Source organism: Triticum aestivum, chromosome 5D (genome assembly GCF_018294505.1).
Source record: "Triticum aestivum cultivar Chinese Spring chromosome 5D, IWGSC CS RefSeq v2.1, whole genome shotgun sequence".
Classification (NCBI taxonomy): Eukaryota; Viridiplantae; Streptophyta; class Magnoliopsida; order Poales; family Poaceae; genus Triticum; species Triticum aestivum.
The window spans coordinates 369,825,093-369,839,758 of NC_057808.1; the positions used below are offsets into that span (position 1 = coordinate 369,825,093).

General features: G+C 43.4%; 1 protein-coding gene and 1 long non-coding RNA gene across 2 annotated transcripts; both read left to right on the forward strand.

The window, feature by feature from the left end:
* The first annotated feature begins 4,297 nt into the window (after positions 1–4,297).
* LOC123124961 (uncharacterized) lies at positions 4,298–4,962 on the forward strand. The gene has a single exon (XM_044545507.1). It carries the CDS (start codon positions 4,313–4,315, stop codon positions 4,700–4,702), a length of 390 nt encoding a protein of 129 aa, XP_044401442.1. The 5' UTR covers positions 4,298–4,312; the 3' UTR covers positions 4,703–4,962.
* An 8,215-nt stretch (positions 4,963–13,177) lies between these two features.
* On the forward strand, positions 13,178–14,058 carry LOC123124962 (uncharacterized). Its single transcript, XR_006461254.1, has 2 exons — positions 13,178–13,412; positions 13,775–14,058. It is a non-coding gene; the product is annotated as an uncharacterized lncRNA (long non-coding RNA).
* The last annotated feature ends 608 nt before the right edge of the window (positions 14,059–14,666 follow it).

The window sequence follows — 14,666 nt, forward strand, 5'->3', positions numbered from 1 at the left end:
GATCGCTTGATCCCTCAGTACATCTTGTGCGCTTTGTGTGTTGATCAACTTGATTCACTCTTGACCTAGTCTTGATCAACCTTGATTCTTTCCAACTCTCTTCATTTGGATGATGTCTTGAAGGTAAACATGAATGATCACACAATCTTCTTCTTCAAGACATGCTTGCAATAAGCTCAACTCTCACATGACCAATCTTTGGATAATTCCTTAATAACACCTTGGTCACCACATAAACTCCTTGAAACCAACACATGGACTTCAAGAAATGCCTATGGACAAATCCTTCAAATATAACTCAAGGCACCCATTAGTCCATAGAGATTGTCATCAATTACCAAAACCAAACATGGGGGCACCGCATGTTCTTTCACATGTTTTGTGTATCCTTTTTATAGAACAAAAACTTGCAATCTCCCATTCAAAATAGAACAACAACTTGCCTATCAAAAAGAAAACAACGTGGTGCAACATTTTTTTCTCTCTGTGTGTGTATTGTGTATGGGAATTTTTATAATGACTTTTGCTTTGGCTGGATTGTTTTTTTGGGTTAAAATGTGCAATATGTACTTTTTTTTACCGTAACCCCCCCCCCCCCCCCCCCCCCACATTTTTTACCATACACTTTACTTGCCCAGCGTGTGAATACTTTTTTCTTGTGCAACAACAACAACATTGACAATAAGGGCATCCCCAATGTCATGATGTCAAATTTGTGATGTGGCCAGAACTTTGCCATCGATGTCAAATAGCCCATTTCTCCACAGTGTACTGTTTCTCATATTGTGTACAACATCCTCACAGTAAGACCCCCGCAAAAATATAATGCTTTAGAAAATTGCTACATGTATGCCAACCCCACATGGTTCGTGTAGTTTGGTGAGATCCATATAGTATTTTATTGTCTTGGGAAGTTTGGCACCGAAGCACGAAGAAAGCTTCGGTTCATATTGGTTTGCGTACGGCACTAGTCTCCACAATGTATGATGACGCTGTGAGGAACCGAAACTCAATTTGGCAATGCTATTTGGCACACACATTGTGGGTGCCCTAACAACGACAATAGCCCAGGCCCAATAGAAGGTTGTCGGGGTGTCGGCCTGTGGTGTGCTGGAGAGGGCCCGGCAAAACAAAACAGTGTCAAAACAAAGAAGACAACAAAAACAAGTGGCGACAACAAACACCAAAACATCCATCCAGCGGCTGGAACAGGATCTGAACCCGTCCCGCGGCTACCTACAACTGCGCGCCACCACTGCGCCGTAGCCACCGCCCAGAACCACGCGCGACGCAACGTCCAGGCAGCCCCGCCCAGAAATAGCCACCTCCGGCAGCTACATAACACCGCCCCGTCGCCTCTCCCCACGCCACATCCACAGCGAACCAAGCCTCAGAGATCACTACGCACAGCAGCAGCACCAGCACCGCCAGGAAGTGCAGTAGTCGACGCAGCTGAGCCATGGCCCGCCGCACGGCCCTCATCCTCGCCGCGCTCCTCCTCGTCGCCCTGGCCGTCGCGCCGTTGGCCAACGCCAAGAAGGCCGCCAAGGACAAGGAGGAGAAGGCCTCCGACGCCCCCTCGGCCGACGCGCCGGCCGCCGACTCGCCCGCGGAGGGGCCCTCCGATGGACCGGCGGCTGCCCCCGGGCCTGAGGGCATCGCCGGCCTCTCGCCCGACAACGACGACAACGACGACAAGTGAACCCGAGTGCATGCCCTTCTGGAAGGATCCGTTCGATGCTGACCAGATCGTCCGCATGGATTTTAGTTTCGAGACAATAATAATACTACTACGTATAGGCCTGTTGCCCTGCTAGGAGGATGCCGTCGTAATTCAAATTTTTGTTTTTCCGTCTTTTCAAGTGTTATTATGAGCCGTGTTATTTGTCGTGTTCCTTAATTCGTGTTATTTGTAATAACAGTATTTATCGAATCAAATATTTCCGTGTTAGCATATATATGGCTCCCTCCAGTTTGCAAATCATTTTTTATTTTTTATGTAACACACATTCTCATATGCCCTAATTGAACGCAACAATAATTCAGTGAAAATGCTATCTGGTGAACGTTTGTCAGAAGCCCAATCCTGACGAACGCCCGATCTAAATGATGGTGGCAGTTTCCTGCACAAAAACTGCCGTTAATTAAACAAACTGCATTGGAAGTTTTGCAAAAATGCCACTCCTCCTACCATGACTGCTAGCCACGCCTTTCACAAATGCCATCTTGGCTGGAAATGGCTCTTGGCTATCGCAGTCCTAATTTAGGGTGTTACGCCATAAACAAATAGCCATCGAAACAACTTCTAGCAAATCCAAGAAAGAAAGAAGAGGATTACTACACGTGAAAGAAATTATACTCCATAATCCCATATATAGACGTACAAAATCTTAAAATCACACTTGGAATGTTCCAAGTCATAAAAAAAACATGAGACACATAAAATTAGAGACAGTTTTGCCATTACCATACTCCACATCCTTTTTTATTCAAAAAATCTGCATATGTGTTTTGAGGGACCATAATTCTGTAAAAAAGTGTACTAAAGGCTTGTGTAGGTATTTAATTTGGAGGATAGTTGATGGTTAGTTGTTTGATTTGTAGCATTTGTAGCCCAGTGTAATTGTTCGGCTGCACTCATACCCTTGAAAATAACCCTTACATTTTTCAAGCTTTAAAAAACTTGTGTGTGCTTCCCGATAATGCAAAAAATTCAGTGCCCTATGTTACATTGTATTGCAGATTTTATCCCCAAGGGCTTTGTTATACTAGTGTAATCTGTGCTTGAATAGAATATATGGCACCGCTGGCGTCTTTTCTTGGTCGAAAGAAAAAGGCACGATATTCTAATCTTATATTCTAGGCTCCAATGTATTATTCACATATATGGGCTCTGAGTACAATCGGCTTTAATCTTGAAATTCTAGATGATAAACCCGACATACATGTGGTAGTTTTTCTTTTTACAATTTTACAAAGAGAAGTCCATATAAATTCATGTGCCACATATGTCTTTTGGTGCTTCTTTCTGTTTCTCTTGATGATCTTGTTTCCTTTTTAGAAGCCTTACTAATAATTTGTTGTGATTCTGATTTTCATCGTACTTCTTTAGTGTTATATATGGATACATGTCACGGCTTTTTACTGGTACCGACCTCCCAGTAAGATGAAGTTATCCTTATTGCAACAATTAAGTTACAAGCTTTTCTTTTTTACTTAATACTAGATGATATGAGTAGGAATTTTAAATTACTAATATATGAACTAAAATACATATGAGTCACTATATGTAATTTATCGATTTGAGTCTTTTCCCGTGCATATTTACATGTTGAGGTGAACATTTCTCATTGCATGTTCAAGTGGCATGTGTGCATGGTGAGAAAAATAGGTTAGTAGAGGCTAAATACTAGATATAATATAAATTAATAATATAAGAACTAAAATTTATAATACATATGTTTTAGTATATACAATTATTTAGCAAAATCTTTTTCCATGCATATTTGCATGTTGTGGTGAGTCTTTTTCGTGCATGTTGGCATCCTCATATAGCATGTGTACCATGTTGTGAAAAATAGGTTAGTGGAGGCTAATTATTTAGATATAGAAGATAACTACTTGGGGTGGATTCAGTAATTTCTTGCCACATAATAATTAAACATGTCATCTTTAAACCGAATGAGCTTAAAGTCGGGCGCAACTCCATGTGCATTTGTAGACCGAGAAATGCCCAAATAATTAGTTGCACAGTTCTACGACTAAGCGTGCTTGGTTCACCGACTATTTCTGAATGAGATAGGGATAGCCATCTTGTGGTTGATCATGTTTGGCTCAGAGCACCAAGATTTTGGAATGTTCCGTGAGATAAAAAAAATAAACAATTAGAATTATCAATTCCTAACTGTGAATTTCTCGGTCCGGGTTAAAAGCAATGGAATAGGGATACGGAGCGAGATGATGCCCACAATAGTCGAGTAATGCTACATTTACGGACTTATATTTACATAAAAAAATTACGGGTTGAGGTGGTTGGCTTGAAAATCAGGGAGGATCGAACAGTGAAAGTCAGGAGAGATTAGTGGATAGAGAGGACACGTATGCTCGTAGTGCCCTAACATTCTGCACGACCACAACTAAAGAAGTAAAGATGCATGCTACGCTACGTAGCACAAGAGGCTTGGGATGTCCAAGAAATGGTCAAGCGATTATAGCACGCAAGAAGAACCACACCAGGGCACATGTCCACGCGATCACCAACCAATGTCAAGCATGCAAGCCACTTGCTGGCGCGCGGCCACCCGCCATCACCATGGCCGCGCGCTGCGGCGGACCTTGCCCTTCCCTTCCCGCCCTTGCTCATATATATACGCCCGCCCACGCTCCAGCACGGTGCACCGTCCTCTCCCGTCCCCGCACTGCCAGCAACTCGAGCACTCGACTACCGCACGCCCTGGCCATGTCTCGCGCGCTCGCCCTCGCGGCCCTCCTGCTGCTCGCCGCCCTCGCCGCGGCGCCGCTCGCCTCCGCGGACAGCAGCGCGGAGTCCGTCCCCTTCGCCAAGGAGGTCGCCAGCGGCGCCGAGGCGGCCAAGAACGCCGGCACGCAGGCCGCCTCCGCGGTCGCCGGGGGCGCCACCCCGCCAGTGGACCCCGACCCGTCCAGCGCCATCAAGGCCGACCCCGCGCCCGCCAGGCGCTGAACCGTGGACCGATCTTCGTTCGATTACTTCCTTTTTTTTTCCAAGATGATGAGTTTGTGATCCGTGGGTGCTAGTGTCGCGCATGCGTGTCGGTTAATATTTTTAGTGCTGCGTTTATTAGTTGATTGATCTTTTTCATCGGTGATTTTGCAAGTGTGGATGTGCCACGCAGACCTGACCGGCATTTCCCGGTCGGGTGCTTGTGTTCTTCTGACGTGAAATAAACTGGATTCAGACGGAAAACTTGTCGTTTCATTCCACGTTTCAGATCGATCTTTTGGCGTTTTATACATTTCAGACCGATGTGTACAATGGTCCATTGATATAAGACCAATTATAGCAAAGTTGTCATATTCACAGCCTTTATAATGTATATATACAATGCGTTTCACAACATTTTGGAGGTTGCGGAGTCTATGCGAATATAGAGTCGGCGTAATGCAACATTCATATATTTTTCTTTGTTTTTTTGCTTTCTACACTATTGCAATAATTCAGGTCAAACAGTGCAATAATTCAACAAATATTATTAACAAACGCTGATAGGAAATACAACAAAGAATCCAATTAAATAAACTGTTCAAGTAAAAGTAAATAAATTCTAAAGAAATTTAAACACGTTGTCTTTGAGGTAGCCGTCAGTGATGGACAATAAGATTCTCCTTCAGTTGATGATGGATGACCCGGTCTTCAATCTATCGGTATGCCTAAAAATGCTTGAGACGGTTTGTGTGCCTGAAGATTGTGCCAAGATTTCCATAGTCAGCGGAGATAGCCATATCTCTCTTCTTCAATGATCATGTTGTTTAGAATCACACGCATACGATGGTATATGTCAAGACATCCTTGTTCCATAAACGAGCAGACCTAAAAATTGAAAACCTTGCTTGCAACAATCCAAACGCCTCTCTATGTCCATCGTGTGATCTTCTTGCACCTTGGTGAAATGCTTAAGTTTTTTGGTCTCAAGGTTAGAAATGTCTTCACACAAATGTTGACTAAGATGGATAAATGTGATTGGCTAGTTTTATAAGGTGGAGAAGGACCAGCGGCTAACCATGCAAATAGATGAGATCTTTGTAAGACATTGATGTCATTATGAGATCTAGGCAATCCAAAGTAGCAATGCCAAATTCACAAATCTTAGAAGGCAACAACTTCCAAAATTATTGTTAGATCATGGCGATGCCCGGTGAATTAGTCGTGCCAAGGTGTAGGGCAATTCTACCACCTCCATCGCTAGAAGCTCTGGCCATGTCCTCGGTATTGGGTGCTCGTAGATACTGCTCTTCATAAACCCCCACCACAGTTTCGACGGACACTTTCATGCACTTTGTGGTTGTATTTTGGGACATTCGAACATACTTGTCCAATGCGTCTGCAAGAACACCATATGCAATCATTCAAAGTGCCACAATCACCTTCTAATAAGGGAAAACTGAGGAAACCAACGATATTTATCCGTTGTTGGAAGAAAGGTTCATTGTTTTCCATGTCATCAACAAGTTGACAGAATAACCGTTCGTTCACGCGGAAACATCGTCGGAACACGTACAACGGGAAGGTATGACCCGATAGAAAGTAGTTGCGCATTGAGCTTCCTCCACTACAAGAAATATGTCAACTTGTGACCTTCTCTTAGTGACCCTAGCTGAATTGGTCGTAAATCCACGGCCAATTCGCTTGGAAGGGCTCAAACTCTGAAATTGCTTACACCAAATGGTCACAAAGCAGACAAGAGTGGCCAATGACCTTATTTCTACCTGATTACGACCAATATAAATGGTCATGAGGTTGTGAACGTGGATGCATTGGTACTTATTGCTATGACTAGGCGCCACCTCATCAGTTTTGCATATGTGTCATGTCCATGTGTCAATTTTTGCCCTAGGTTGTGAAGCAACCTATATTTCTGTCATTCCCAAAATTCCCAAAAAAATTGGGCATTCTTTACTATCCAAATCATTGCCTCATGACAATATTCAACTCCATTTGCGTGGTAAATCTTCCTCGGCAAATTTCCAAAGTTTTTGTTCAACTCGAACTGTTGTGAAGGAAGTACTAGCTAGGCATATCCTAATGAGCTGAATTTTTGCCACATCTTCTATATTCCCAAATCATAGCTCTCCACAAAATTTGAGCCCCATCTAATAATACATGTGAGTGTGGCTGCAACATTCATATTTTTGTCCAATGTGGTACGTTGCAAAGCAAGTGACACCTAGGCTCCTCCATTTGAGCTGCAAATTTTCCAAGATAGTGTCCTTAGTAGATGATCATCCTCGGCCAAAACTCAGGCCCATTGGCCATGTGCATTTCCCGTACCACTAATCAAACACTTGGGTGTTAATTCATGTTTGAGCATTGTTCGATCTCCTCGTGAGATTCTTCTGTTGTTATTTTCTTCCAAGCATGTACCTGGGGAGTGTCAAACCTACTAGACATGCCTAGGCTTCCCAAAACGCATGGAAATGCCACGGTCACGCGGTGACCACGCGACGGGCATGCGAGTCTACGCGCTTTGGAGTTGGGGCCCTGGGCCACCGTCCAAACCTCAACGTATCACAACCGAACCATGTATTTATGGTTAAATAGATACTTATGTACCTAGAAATGATTTTTGGAAAAAATAAAGAGCAAACTATAAGGTAGCTACAGTTCAAGTTTGACCCGCTTCCTGCTGAGTCGGCGGAAATTTGTCTTTTTCACCAGAGGTGGATAAAAACTTTTTACACCCAACCATTTTGTCAATTGTGTATTAAACATGGCATAGTATTTTATAAAATTGATTTGGTCCTATTTTGCAACAATTATTTGGTAGTTGCTTCACAAAAAAACCTCATTTTAGGCACTCGAAAAATGGAAAATGAATTTTCCGTGCAAAGAAAATGAAAACTCCCTTAGGCAACATTGTTTGGAATTCCAAGATGCACCCTTGTGCACAATATGAGATCATTTGAACAAACTATGCCATGAATGTGGCCATAAGATTGATCATTTGGCTTGAAAGCCATGAATCTTCACGCATGATAGCTCATTTCTGAGAACACTTTTTAAAAATAATTTCCGTATTACAAGTTTATTATTTTTCATGGAAACTTGGTCACATATGATGACACAATGCGAAGGTTTTTGAATTTTTTGATTTTTTTTGAATTTTTTATGCCCGTTTCAAAACACGGTCAAAATGGCGGGCTTGACCGTTCCTAGCTAGTTGTTGAATCTTGGAAATCTTTTGATGTTTCTCTGATTAAATAGATAGTTATGTAACTAGAATTGATTTTTGTAAAAAATAAAGAGCAAACTATGAGGCAGCTACAGTTCATATTTGACCCGCTTCCTATTGAATCGGCGAGAATTTGTCTTTTTCACCAGAGGTGGATCAAAACTTTTAACACCCAACCATTTTGTCAATTGCGCATTAAATATGGCCTAGTATTTTATAAAATTGGTTTGGTCCAATTTTGCAACAAATATATGGTAGGTCCTTCACAAAAAAACTCATTTTGGGCACTCGGAAAATGGAAAATTGATTTTTCGTCCAAAGAAAATGAAAACTCCCTTAGGCAACATTGTTTGCCATTCCAAGATGCACCCTTGTGCATGATATGAGGTCATTTGAACATACTATGCCATGAATGTGGCCATAAGATTGATCATTTGGCTTGAAAGCCATGAATCTTGACACATGATAACTCATTTCTGAGAACACTTTTTCAAAAGAATTGTCGTATTACAAGTTTATTATTTTTCCTGGTAACTTGGTCACATGTGATAACACAATGCGAAGGTTTTCCATTTTTTGATTTTTTTTGAATTTTTTATGCCCGTTTCAAAATGCGATCAAAACGGCGGGAATGACAGTTCCTAGCTAGTGGTTGAATCCTGATTTTTTTTGGTGTTTCTCTGATTAAATATATACTTATGTACCTAGATATGATGTTTGGAAAAAAATACAGAGCAAACTATGAGGCAGCTGCAGTTCAAATTTGACCCGCTTCCTACTGAATCAGCGGGAATTTGCCTTTTTCACCAGAGGTGGATCAAAACTTTTGACACCCAACCATTTTGTCAATTGTGCATTAAATATGGCCTAGTATTTTACAAAATTGATTTGGTCCAATTTTGCAACAAATATATGGTAGGTCCTTAAAAAAAACTCATTTCGGGCACTCGAAAATGGAAAATTGATTTTTCGTCCAAAGAAAATGAAAACTCCCTTAGGCAACATTGTTTGCCATTCCAAGATGCAACCTTGTGCATGATATGAGGTCACGTGAACAAACTATGCCATGAATGTGGCCATAAGATTGATCATTTGGATCGAAAGCCATGAATATTGACACATGATAGCTCATTTCTGAGAACACTTTTTCAAAAGAATTGTCGTATTACAAGTTTATTATTTAGGTTTCCAATTTTTTGATTTTTTTTGAAATTTTTATGCCCGTTTCAAAATGCGGTCAAAACGGCGGGAATGACCGTTCCTATCTACTTGTTGAATCTTGAATTTTTTTTGTGTTTCTCTGATTAAATAGATACTTATGTACCTAGAAATGATTTTTGGAAAAAAATACAGAGCAAACTATGAGGCAGCTGCAGTTCAAATTTGACCCGCTTCCTGCTGAATCAGCGGGAATTTGCCTTTTTCACCAGAGGTGGATCAAAACTTTTGACACCCAAACATTTTGTCAATTGTGCATTAAATATGGCCTAATATTTTAGAAAATTGATTTGGTTCAATTTTGCAACTAATATACGGTAAGTCCTTCACAAAAAAACTCATTTTGGACACTCGAAAAATGGAAAATTGATCACGACCATTTTAGATGGTCATAACGTCATCAAAGCCTGCACTTCGTTCTGATTGGTCTATGGGCATGTCACGCGGATCAAGCATTAGAGATCGTCGGATACTGCCAGATCCAACGACCCACACCCCTCACCCTCTCCCCACCCACACCCACCCGAAAGCAGCTCCCCTCACCTACACCACATGTCGTTCAGGACACTGACATGTGGGCCTAATTCCTCGCAGGCCCACCTGTTAGTGGCCGAATGCCACCACTCACCCACCGCACACCACTCCTCCCCCCTCTCCCCCTCTCCCCCGCACACCACTCCTCCCCCCACGACCTGCAGCCCAAACCCTAACCCCTCTCCCCTCTCCCTCCATTGGACCACCGCCGCCACCCACCGTCCCGCCGATCCTGCCGCGGCCTCCCCTCCCCTCCCACCTCAAGCCGCTCCTCCTCGCCGCCGCCACCCACCGTCCCGTCTGACCTCGCCGCTGCCACCCATCGCCCCGTCTGACCTCGTCGCCGGCCGCCGCTCCCGCTCTCTCCCCCCACACCTACCGCCCCCTCCCTCTCCTCCTCCCATCAGAAGAGAAGAGGGATCTCACGCGGATCGCACCAGGGCGTCGATCTGGACCTTCGTCTGCACGAGGGGACGGCTGCGTCTCGTCCTCGTCCCACCTCAGGCGGGGTCCAGATCGAGCCGGACTCGCGTCGTCGTCAAGATCCGACCTCGACAGAGATGAGAGGAACCCTTCTTCCTCCGTCTTCCTTTGACCTCGACCTCGGCATGTCGCTCCCCAGCTACTCCGACTCCGCCAAGGCCGCCTACGTCCTCCAGGGCATGCGCCAACGACCGATCCCCTCTTGCGCTCGCGCGTCGTCTGTTTATTGTTTCGCTCGGAGTTCGATCGATCAGAACTGTTTGGTGATGGTCTGTGCGGGACAATCGAATTTTGGGTAATAGATCCTCGCGGGTCAATCGAACTTGTTGGTCAATCTAGTTTAGACCCGACAGGTAGGGAGCAGCAACAGACTCTCCTTGCTTTGTAGTACATTGCATGGTCCAATGTTCTAATAACCAAAGTTCATGTTCATCCTCTGTTTGCAGCTGCCCTGATGTCTGCCATTTACGAGGAGAACAAGGACGAGGACGGCTTCCTCTACATGACCTACAGCGGCGAGAACACCTTCGGATTGCTCTAGATGGCGCTGGCTGCCACGGCAATCGCTCTGAATGCCTCCTGTAAATAAGGCGTGCCAATCAACTGTGTATATATTCCGGTTTGCCTCGTCGTAGGATCTTTAAATTGCACAACCAAGAAAAATCTATTCGTGTCCTGACTTATCCTATTTGAATGTTCTGACTTATATACTATATATATCAAGTAATCGACTCTGAAATACAGTAAAATCTACTGCTCCTGCGTTCATGCATGCCGGTGTGGTTACTTGTTCAGTGCTATTGATGCAATGTTTCATAGATTAGTGTATATCTCAGCGTTGCTAGTAATAAATCCGGGCGCTGCTGCGTTGTAATTCCTTGACTAAGGTTGCCGACAGCACGCGGGCCTTTTGTCTCCAGACCATGAGCCTGGACTGGTGGTGACTTCTGCTCCGTTTAGGTTCTGTTGACTGGTGGTGTTGCAATGCAGCGCGAGAGGGTGTCAGGACGCCGCAGTGGTGATCCTGGTTCTTCTCATCACCATTGTTCTAGCCTATGGGCAAGAAGTGAATTGCATACCTATGGTTATCCAAAGACAAAAGATTGCAAACAGAATCCTGCAATTCATTTTCCAAAACTTCAGTTAGTAAGATTGAAATTTGACAGAGTCATGGCTCTCCTAAATTGAGTTCAGGTGAGAGATGCTTCACGAGTTCAGGTGAGAGATGTTCACGAGTTCAGGTGATATGAGATTGAGAGAGAAAGGTGGGAGAGGCTTGGGCTGGGATGAGTGAGAGATTGCTATTTCATCTGCTGGAGATAGATTGAGAGAGAGGGGTGCTGATTAGTGTAGTCTGTGATTGGGAGAATGCTTGCTGTTGCTATTTGTGCTTACTGATTGATTATACAGTGATTGAGATGCTGCTATTTGTACTTGTTGATGTTATTGTTGCCATCCGATGCATACTGTTGTGATCCGTAGCTTACGCCTTGCCTGCAGGTGTCGTGCTGGCGACCGGGTTCGGAGCGCTCATATCGAAGGTGGCCGAGCACTGGTACGAGCTCTACAAGATGGACAAGCAGGGGGCCAACCTCTGGTTCATCTACTGGTGGGAGGACAAGGTCTCAGGTGTGTTGCTTTCTTCTGGCTCTGAATGTTAGGATGGTCAATGTAATAGTCCAGTCTGTAGTGTAAGGTTTTGGATTGGAAACTCAGTGTGAAGTTTGGCTCTTAGGCTTGCTTTTGCTGCCATTTTTTATTGATGAATGCATTACTGCTGCTGACATTGCTTGTACTGCGTGCGTCTTGTATGTGTGTTTGATGCTGACGTCGCTTATGGTTTTGCAGGGTTCTGAGGCTGCAGCCTGGGCATAGGTACTGCCTCCTCGGCCAGCTCTCCAAGGAGGTCGGATGGAACTACACCGACACCATCAGGGTGAGCTATTTCATTGTGCTGTTTCTTCAGTGCTCACTAGTTGCTAGTGTTCGACTGCTACCAGTGGGTTAAGATTAGTCTTTTATAATTGTTTTCTTGAGGATGAGTTACTGGGGCTGTTCAGGCCATGACTCCAAATTATAATTGTTTTCTTGAGGATGGGCAATCTTGTATAGCTGAAAGTGATACATTCTTTGAAAACTCAGCTTCTACTATTCACCTTGTAGATTTTTTATTCTGCAACATATTTGGTTTTGTCATAAAATGATTGGATTATTCTGAAGAAGTACACATGTAACCTTCCAGTGCGAGAACATTATCTTGCGGTCTTAATTTAGTCTGATTAAAAAATTGGTCATGCTCACGAGCAGTATATATGCACTTGGTCGTTTCATTGTTAGCAGTTTAGCTACACAAACTGACTGACATTGCACAATAAAATGTAGCAGATTTTATAGCAATCCTTCTTTCTCTCGTATAGAAGTACATGCTATCTAACGTGAGCAAAATCATTGCGTAACTACAGGTACATCATATGACTAATTTACACAGAATACTGAAACTCGACCCCATGCATTCAGTTTCAGAACATGAAACTAACCTGACTAGTAGCTTCTCTGGCTTCCAGTTTACAACTTCTAGGATATCAATCATTCATTCTCAAGTTGCTGCCTGGCAGCTACAAGTCGCCTTTTTCTGGAATTTTCATGTTCTTTTTTTGTGTGTATATGCCTTCCTCTTCGATTTCGAGCTTGTGATTGAGGTTAATTGATGGTGGTGGTTGCACCATGCAGATGTTCGGGATGGCGGAGAAGGAGATGGAGTACCAGGTCGAGCTTTTCAACCGGTGAGTGATGCACCCTCTAGCTGCTGTACTACCACCAGTCCACCACCTGGGTGGGGCTTGTGAGATCAGATCGCTGATTGATGCAATGACCCAACTCCGTAGTTTTTGTTAATTATGTAGTTATATACATTGAGGGATGCCATTGTCTGTGAAAAAAGAAATTGCTTGCACTTGTCAGACGGATGAGGAGCCTAAAGTAGCTTGACAATTATAAGCCTGGTGTTTAGTGTTTTACTGCTTCAGTGATTTCCTTGCGAACTGCTATTCCTTCAGCTATGACAAGTGATTGCCATGATCTGCACCCGCTCGGACGCACCCCTGGAAGTGTCTTTCTGGGGAGATAGGTTACCTTGACCTGAGAATTTACCCTGACCGGAATTGTGGTTATTGCAGGCGAATTTGGGGCTGAGGAAAGAAGACGAGGAGCAACTTCTCTCTGGTCTGGTGGTTGGAACTTCAGGACAAGGTAGGTAGCATCCCCATCTCCCTTCCCCTCTTTCTCTGCTTACTAATGTCGCTAAATTAAGGAATATTTGATGCAAATCCTGGTTGTGTCAAGGAATTCAAGAGGGATTTGTATGAACAAGTCCATTTTTTATTTAGTTAGTACCAAACAGAGAAGATGCGGTCCAGATTGGCCAATTTTGCTGCTACCACATGGATTTGTATCTATGCAACCATCTCCCTGTTGTTTGTGTTGTTTGGATTGCAAGAAATTCAGTTTTGGGTGACCTGCACTTAGTTTAACTTCTCTGAATAATCAACCGTATTGTTTCTGTATTGTTTTGCTGCTGTATTGTTTCTCACTCATGATTGATCTACTGCCAGGTGAAGGTTTTCAAATGTTGAAGGAGCAGGACAATAGGAACTTCTGTGATGTCTTGTCATCTATTTTCTTTTCTTTTCTGTAGAATAGTTTTGTTTGGCACTTACTGGTACCTTGGATGTAAAGATATGTACTGCTAGAACGAATGCATGTAAAGATATTTTGGGCTCCTATAACATTTCATGTTGCTTTGAAAATGTATCGGAACTGGGCTAGGCCCAAGATAGCTTGTAGTGTGATGTGTTGTAATGTCAATGGCATAATAAAAAAAGTTGGACTGGATCAATTATTTCGGCCCAGCCCAAGATATATTGAACAATTATTTCTGAGGAGAAAACTTGAGAGGCCCAGCAAAGAAATGACCCAGAAAAATACAGGAAAAAAATCTGTCGTCAAAAGGGATGTGCAAAGAAATTAAAAGGCTAAATTGTTGGGCCAGGCCCATGTAGCTAGCGAAATTAACAGAAAAATATATATTAAAAAGGCTGAATTAATGGGCTCGTCCCATATAGACACCTAATCGGACCGGGCTGAATCTTATCCACGTCAGCTTGCCATGCTGGATCCTACGTGGCTTGGGGGGCTGCTAGTGACCAAAATTTTGGTCGAAGAACCAACGACCTTTTACATATCACAGAGAAGGTCGTTAATTTCAGTTTACGACCGCCAGCTTTTGACCTTCTGTTTTTGGTCAAAAAAAAGGTCGCAAATGAAAAACAATGACCTTTCAGTGACCAATAGTGGTGGTCGCAAGTTGACATATTTCTTGTAGTGCTCTTGTTGGGGAACGTAGTAATTTCAAAAAAATTCCTATGCACACGCAAGATCATGGTGATGCATAGCAACGAGAGGGGAGAGTATTGTCTACATACCCTCGTAGACCGTAAGCGGAAG

Excerpts from the sequence above, each read along its gene's own strand:
- LOC123124961 (XM_044545507.1), top strand. The coding sequence starts at position 4,313 with ATGGCCGCGCGCTGCGGCGGACCTTGCCCTTCCCTTCCCGCCCTTGCT.